Source organism: Elgaria multicarinata, chromosome 2 (genome assembly GCF_023053635.1).
Source record: "Elgaria multicarinata webbii isolate HBS135686 ecotype San Diego chromosome 2, rElgMul1.1.pri, whole genome shotgun sequence".
Taxonomy (NCBI): domain Eukaryota; kingdom Metazoa; phylum Chordata; class Lepidosauria; order Squamata; family Anguidae; genus Elgaria; species Elgaria multicarinata.
Window position 1 is genome coordinate 78,944,575 of NC_086172.1, and position 8,254 is coordinate 78,952,828.

At 42.7% G+C, this 8,254-nt stretch overlaps 1 protein-coding gene across 2 annotated transcripts; it reads right to left on the bottom strand.

Moving 5' to 3' along the window:
* Positions 1-2,269: 2,269 nt before the first annotated feature.
* On the bottom strand, positions 2,270-5,702 carry LOC134393636 (olfactory receptor 5T17-like). Of its 2 annotated transcripts, XM_063118698.1 has the most exons (2): positions 4,782-5,702; positions 2,270-2,281 (listed from the first exon to the last, which is right to left on the bottom strand). In XM_063118698.1, exons 1-2 carry the CDS (start codon positions 5,700-5,702, stop codon positions 2,270-2,272), a joined length of 933 nt encoding a protein of 310 aa, XP_062974768.1. The 2 variants fall into 2 exon arrangements, with proteins under 2 accessions (XP_062974768.1, XP_062974767.1); XM_063118697.1 differs by lacking the exon at positions 2,270-2,281 and having other exon boundaries at positions 4,743-5,702.
* Between the last annotated feature and the right edge of the window lie 2,552 nt (positions 5,703-8,254).

Sequence of the window (8,254 nt, forward strand, 5' to 3'; positions counted from 1 at the left end):
TGGTTGACATGTGGATCACATGTGCAGGATTTCTGAGCATAAGAGTTGCATTAGGAATCAGAGAATGCATGCCCCTTTAGTCGAGCACTTTATAGAATTAGATCATTCTGTGGAGGATATTAAATTTTCGGTCCTTGAGAGACAAAATGGTCCTTATCAAGATTTGGAAAATAGATTAAAGAGGAGGGAACTCTTCTGCATTTTTACATTACAAACCATGGTGCCCACAGGCCTAAATGATGACTGTAATTTGTCCTCTATTTTGTGTACTTAAGTGATTATTTCTTGCTGTGTTGAATTTCTATTGGTTTTATTCTTTCTTTTTTGTCGAGGTTGTTAGTTTAAGGGCCTCTTTGGATAAAGGCAGGAATTAACTCCTTTTAGGACCTAGCCCCATTACTTGATGGCACAGGTGCTTCTTATAAATCTTTTATTCATTAGCATCAGTATGTATGCCTGGCTTCAAATGGTTTGGTCTAGATGCCAGCTCTTTGTTTAGGTGAGCAGAGGCTGCTTCAAGTACTCCTTATGGGCTTCTTTTAAACATTAGGTAAATATTTGGGGACACTTCTGTGGCCCTTTAAAAAAATATAAGGATCAGATGTTTGAGAGTTTTTCACTCTTTTAATCTTTTGCAGGATTCTCTATTTCATATTGAGGGGAGTGACGTCCATTTACTCTTATTTTAAGGAATTTTCATGTCAGCCCCCAGGCTTTATAAATAGCCCTGAGTGCTGATTAGCTTAGGTAGGTCCAATTGATATTTGATTATTTTAAATGCAAATATTAGCACTTCTATGCCTTTAACCTGGCTTTTGTAACTGTTTTATTCATATTTATAATACACTGGCCATCGAGGAAGACTTTGTGTCGAAACGCATCTGGCCAAGCCAATCGAGTTTGCTGAGTACCTTTCTTTTTGCACCATTTTAATTGTGTGATTACACTATTGATTCTGTTAATATAAGTGGTCTCTATACTCTGCTTTTATTAGTGTATTAAACCCTGTTTATTATTTACACCCCTAACTTTTTTGTTATCAATTGTGTTGTTTTTCGGTTAAGGCGAGCACTTTTTTGTTGTGCCCTTATGATTGCAAACCACCATGTGGGGCATCTGTCAGTTGGGCAGTATACAAATTCAACTGAATCAATCAATCCATCAGTCAGTCAGTCAGTCAATATCCCCTTTGGCATTTTGTCTCCCTAGGAGGGGCCTATTCGGTTTTCAGCCCAAGGATGGAGGCAGACTGGCCAAGTTGACTGGGAGTGGGGTTGGGAATGACGTCAAAGGCTGAACAAATAGACCATTGCTAGAACAGATCGTGGAACTTAATTAAGAGTCTTTGTTTTCAACATTCAGTTGATTTTGCATGAGGTTCTAAATGACAGAAAGGTGGAATCATACCCCTAAAGATTTAGTATTCCCTTGACATTGCTTGTACATCTGTGGTTTAATTAACGTAGATGAAAAATATCTGGTAGTCATCTAATAGAGGAAAATAAACAGCTATAGAGCATAATCCTATGCATGTCTTCTCTGAAATAAGTTCCACTGAGTTCAATGCGACTTACTTCCAGGGAAGTGTACACAGAATTGCAACCACAGTCATGTATTTAGGTAAACTCTTTGGGGGCTTGAACCTCCATACAGTCGCCCCATACATACATATATATTTATATGCACATCTTATTCCCCTCTCTAGGGAGGTCGTTAGGTTTGTTCTCCCAGGCACAGATTATGCAACAGTTATGCAGCATTTCCCCACCCCCTGACCTATGTACCTACTGTTGAGATAGATCTAACCATGATTACCCATGAGGTGATTCCAACCCCCAATATGGCTGAGGCATATCAGTTCTAGCTACATGTAAAATGATGGTCAAGGAAATACTTCTTCTCAAACTAATAAGCAGATCTCTTAAGGGACAGAGGCCTAGCACTGTTGACTGCCATTACACACCTCACAAATATTGTCATTGCCTAAGCTCTTTTTGGATGCAAACAATGTGGATAGCAATGCAGGAATTTTAATAAGGCATCCTGGGTATTAGTCGAAAGTCCAATTATATCTTTATTTAAAAGTACACAACAAAGAAATAAACAAGATAAAGGAAAAGGGGGAGGCGTTAAGAATATAGCTGCGAAATGAGAACTTTAGAATTGTCAATGAAAGGGCTGTAGCTCTCCTCAATTGAGTCTGGGAGTTTCACAGAAAAACAGACAAGCAAACAAACAGAAATGATAGGAGGAAGAACAGCTGTCTGGCCTAAAGTATTTTCTGGCCAGATGATGATGAGGTCCCTGATAGCTGGTGAGGCTAGAGGGAAACCCCATTCACACCTTGCATGGCTTTAAGGATGAAATTTGGGACACTACTTCGTTAAATGCAAGGGATCTGCAATGAGCATTTCATTTTACCTTCCTTAAGTCCACCCTGACAATGTCTTCATATCATTTCCTATCTCATGCTTCCTTTTGGGATGGGGTTGGACAACCCCCCACCCCATCAAGATAGAGAAGATTGAGAGAGAATCCATATTTGGCTTGAGAAGGTAGCTCTTAAGCCCTGTCTACATGGGGCATTTACTCCAGTCCTATTGTGCCCACAGCAAGTGTGATTTTTCATGCTGTAAAACCCGATTTTTGCAAAGTTACTTTCAGATGGATTTTCCTATTGTGGTGGCTTCAGCATAGTTTGGGAGTCTGTGTGACCTGAACTGCCTTCAATGTGGGTTGTGGGGAGCAGTGCTGATTGGCGGAAGGGAAAGTGGTGTCATGAAAAGTTGGACTTTAGGAGAGGAGTGGGCAAAACATGCCTACTCAGGAGTAACTCATTCCCTCAAGCAGAGAGAGGGATCGGGAGAACCCTTTGCCTGCCGTTTTCAAAATTTCCAGGCCACAGAATGTGCACATAAGTTTAAAAGATGATTGCCCCCAATGGAGTATTCTTCCTGCCAAGAAAGGGTGGACACAAGGGGGATCTTGGTTGAACGTGACTACTTGGAAGTAACTCCTTCTCTTCCATTGCAGTTTATTGAGCACATGAGCGAGAAGTGGACAAGGGAGCTAGGCTCTGCTCATTCGCTGCCCCACACCTATGCAGTTGAGGATGTTCAGTTCTACCCACAAAAAAGGATTGGAAGCACTGCAAACACCCCCCACCCTGCCAACAAGTCAGCACAGAAGGATACCTTGGTCAGTGGTACTGAAAACCACTGAGAGGTCCAGTGAGGGAAATCAAAAATACAAGTGGCAAACCAAAAACTATTATTTTGGTGTCTGTCTGTGTGATTTCTTGAATTTTAATTTGGAACCATTCGGAAATGGAAAGTGGGAAAAACCCAGCTCCACAATATATGCTTGAAGCTGTCTTCTTCACTGAAGAGAAGGGGTAGGGGTGCATGGATCAAAGGCCCTGGACCCATGGGGAATTACTAGATGAGAGGACGATTCCTGAAAGCTTTCACAAATATACTTCTGCACAACCTATAGGTATGAATGTTTGGGTTTTACTGTTCCCCAGGGATTAGAAAAGTCCATTAACTTAATCTCTGCATATCCCCAATCCATTGCGATAGAATTGTCTGAAAAGGCCTTCAGATAGGGGGCATTATGTGGCATGTGGATTTTCTGCAAATTGTGTTTCAGGCTCTGTGCTCTGGATTATGTCACCATCTTAATGCAGATTCAGAGAAATTATACTGAACATGATACAAGGAAACTGAAACTCATTTCCATTCCTAACACCAGTAACTTAAAAACAACAGTATCCATTTAAAAAACAACAATTCTGGGGTCCGTTAAAAAACAAACTTAGCGATTCTTAAATGCTGTTAAATGCCTGGGAGAAAAGAAAAGTCTTGACCTGGCGCCTGAAAGATAACAGTGTTGGCGCCAGGCGACCCTCATCAGGGAGATCATTCCACAGTCAGGGGGCCATCACTGAAAAGGCCCTCTCCCCTGTTGCCACCCCCCGAGCTTCCCTCGGAGTAGGCACTCAGAGGAGGACCTTAGATGTTGAGCGCAGTGTACAGGTAGGTTCATGTTGGGAGAGGCGTTCTGTCAGGTATTGCGGTCCCAAGCCATCAATGTTCTATTGTTAAATGATGCTAGCTAGTAGGGGTGTGCACGGACCCCCCTGATCTGCTCCGCGGGCCGATCCGAAAATTTCGGATCAGGCCCGCTCCTCCCTGCGCCGCTCTGCCCATAGTACGCTCCTCTTCGCCGCGGAGCTCTGGCTCCAAATCGGAGCTCCGCAGTGGAGGGAAGTGGCGCCAGGTAAGGCCCCCTCCCTCCTCTCCCTTACCTGCAGAGCCCGGTAAGGGACCAAGGGGGAGGGGGGCCTTACCTGCGTCCATCCGTGTTCCCTCAGCTTCTTCAATTGAGCCTGTGGCTCAACCAGGAAGTCTGGGCGGCAAGTGTGGTTGAGCCGCGGGCTCAATTGAAGAAGCCGAGGGACCGCGGACGGATGCAGGTAAGGGAGAGGAGGGAGGGGGAGTTACCGGGCCCTGCCGCTGTCGCCGCATGGGCGACAGCGACAGCAGCAGGGCCCGGTAAACCCCACTTACCTTTCTTGCAGAGCTCCGGATCGAGGCGAAGGATCCGCCTTCACTTCGATCCTCTTTGCAACACTCCGCCGGCCCCCCAATCCTCTTCGCCTCCGCTTTAAGGGGAGGCGAAGCACCCCGCTCCGCTTCTAATTCACCAGTCCGATTAGAAGCGGAGCACATCCCTACTAGCTAGCTAAACATTTTGCCCCACACCTTCCTTTGAATAACTTCCAGGGCATCCTTCACCTCCTTGTTTCTCAGGCTATAAATCAAAGGGTTCAGCAAGGGGATGACAATTGTGTAGAACACAGCAAGAACCTTGTCACACACATCTTGGGTGGGAGAGCCATTGCTAGACTTTGGTCGGAAATGCAGAATGAGAATTGCCCCGTGGAAGATTGTAACTGCAATCAGATGGGAAGTGCAAGTGGAGAAGGCTTTGAGTCTGCCTGCAGATGAGCTGATCCTCACAATGTTGGTAAGAATATACATATAGGAAACCATGACGCTCAGGATGGTGGTTGCTTCCACTGGTCCAGCCACATAAAAAATCAGGAGTTCATTGAGGTAGATGTCAGAACAGGAGAGGGATAAAAGTGCAGTGATGTCGCAGTATAAATGATTGATCTTATTAGAGTGACAGAATGACAGCCTGAAGGTGAAGACTGTATGGACAAGAGAATGCAAAAGCCCAAGGACGTATGACCCCACCACCAAAAAAGTACAGACTCTTGGAGACATGAGGACTAGATACAGCAATGGTTTGCAGATAGCCACGTAGCGATCGTAGGCCATCGCAACCAAGAGAAAGCACTCTGTGCTCCCCAAACCTATTACAAAGTACATTTGCATTGCACACCCAATGAGGGAAATGGACTTTTTATCTGCTAAGAGATTCACTAAGGACTTGGTGGCAACCACAGAGGAGAAGCACACATCCAGGAGAGAGAGGTTGCTGAGAAAGAAGTACATTGGAGTGTGGAGACGGGGACTGACTCGTATTAAAGCAATCATTCCAAGATTTCCCACCAAGGTCATAATATAAAAAGATAGGAAAGCTAAAAAGAGGAAGATCTGCTGTGCAGGGTTGTTTGTTAAACCTACAAATACAAATCCCTTGATCGCTGTGGTGCTGTTTTCCTTTCTCATTGTTCCCAGACCTTTTTCTCTTATGTCTGCAAAATAAAGAAGTACAACAAAAGTAATATTTTCTCTATAGTGCATATGACAAACCAATGGAATCCATTGCTACCAGTTGTGAAGATGGCCAGTACCTTGTTTTTCTTTTAAGGTTAGACAAATTTACAAATGACGTCTACCAAAGGTAATTATCTCAATATGTAGCTTCCATTGCACACTGGCAGTATATCTCCCATTAGCAAATGATGGGGGTAACTGGGGAAGACTGTCCCAATTTTGCTTTGTTCTTGAGCTCCCCAAAGGCATCACTTTAGTCTCAATAAGAATGACTAAATCAGCTTTCCCCAACAAGGTGCCCTCCAAATGTGTTGGATCACAGCTTTCATCATCCCCAGCCAGCAGCCCAGTGGGTACATTGGCTAGGGATTATGTGAATTATAGACCAACACATTTGAAGGGTACTAGGCTGAGGAAAGGTGGCGTAGATAGAGTTTTTGTACAAGCATAGCCCAGATGGGACAGGGTGTGAAGAGGATACTAGGGTGACCATATGGAAAGGAGGACTGGGCTCCTGTATCTTTAACAATTGGATAGAAAAGGGAATTTCAGCTGGTGTTATTTGTATGCATGCAGCACCTGGTGAAATTCCCTCTTCATCGCAACAGTTAAAGCCCTGCCCTCTTTTGTATCTGGTCATTCTAGTATAGTTCCTGCAGCTTTAAATGTTGCAATGAAGTGGCAATTTCACCAGGTGCTGCCTGCATACAAATGACACCTCCTGAAATTCCCTTTTCTATGCAACTGTTAAAGATACAGGAGCTCTGTCCTCCTTTCCATATGGTCACCCTAGAGGATACCCATACAAACCCCAAAAGTGTACCTTACAATGTATCTTCCTACCCACCCAAAGAAATATTATCTGTGAATGCAGGAAATTGGCTACATCAGAGGTAGTAGTAAAGGCCATACTCATTCACTCATAGTTTTCCCACAAGTGATTTCTCTTCATAAGATTAACCAGGACCCCCCAGCAACGGCAAATACAGGCTTACACTGGAAAACAGTTTATCACAGATTCTGGAGAATAATAGTTATATAATTCTGTTGTAGTGGAGGGAGGGAACAGGGAGACCCACGTCACCTTAAAAACTAATGTACTGTATCACTAGCTTTTCTAGCAAGAGCCACTGCAGTAGATGAACATTAGAAGACATCTCATGTAAAAAATCAACTTAGGTGTGTTAATAATCAAGATATCCATGCAAATCTCAATAATCTTTCCTTCCATGACAAAAGGCTTAGTAGTGCCCTTAATCTGATTGCCATCTTGTTTACAAGATCCCTCACACATGTATTACATCTCCCCTTCTGTAGTTTTTCAGCCGTCATTTTTATAGTCCCAACAAACTTATTCCTTAACATGTTCCTCATGCTCTTCTCTACATACAAGTGGTTCTTGTACTCTAGGTGACTCTTCCTCTGCTCTTTCATAATTCCTAGAACATAATGTCTATTCTTTATCTATGTATTTAAGGTTATCTATACTTACTTGAGATGCTCTTGCAGTTTTCTCTGATGATGCTTAGTTTGGTTGTTCTTAGATAAATGGCAGATATAAAATCTGGTTGTTTCCAGAGGGAGGGCTCCTGGTGCTACTAGTCAGAAGACATTTTGCAATAATTCTTCCTTAACAGATTTTCTTCATTAAGAAGAAAAATGGAAGAAGCGGTGGGAAAACATGAGTGGAAAATAACACCATCTGGACTTCCCGTAAAATTATGTTAGTGAGATGGGACAATGTTGCAATAAAAGCCTCATCTGGAAAGCCCACCAATCTTATTTCTCTTAGAAACAAAAATGATCTACAAGTTGCATATCTGGCATCTATGAGAGATAAATAAGAACTGTGCCTCTTCATGGTAAAACAGGATGCTAGCAATCCTGTCAGCTTAATGTCAGTCTCATTTAATTGGTCAAAAAAATAGTAAATCTAGAGTTATTAACATGTAGAAGAACAAGCCTTGCTGAAGAAACAACAGCATGGGTTCTGCAAAGAGAGCCACTCGTTTACAATCTAGTTAAAGTTCTTGACTGTCAAGAAATATGCAGAGAGGGATTATCACAAGCATAATAATATTAATTGTTATGCCCCAGCCAAAGTCGAACTGATTTAGGACCTGTTTATTTCAATGGAAGAGAATCAAGCCACTTGGTGGTTTCTCTCTGAAACCAGTGGGACTGACATGCTTAACTTTGGCCTGATAGTGGTCAGTGAGATCAGTCATTTTTCAAGCTAGATGAAAACCTCTATAAATTCCAAAAGAAAATGTTTCTATAGTGTCTGTGTTTAGAAAATGGACACATAGCTTACTCTATTATGATATTCTGGCATGCTGGTGCAGTATTTTAGCAAAGTTGCTGGCAGATGGCTTCAATATGCATGATATGTATCAGACGAAAAGGAAAATTTAGCATTCAGACTGTTTAGTTTCTATATATTCATTATATTACATTTATACCCATCTCTCTTCCAAAGGGCTTAGGAAAAGCAAATATAGCTC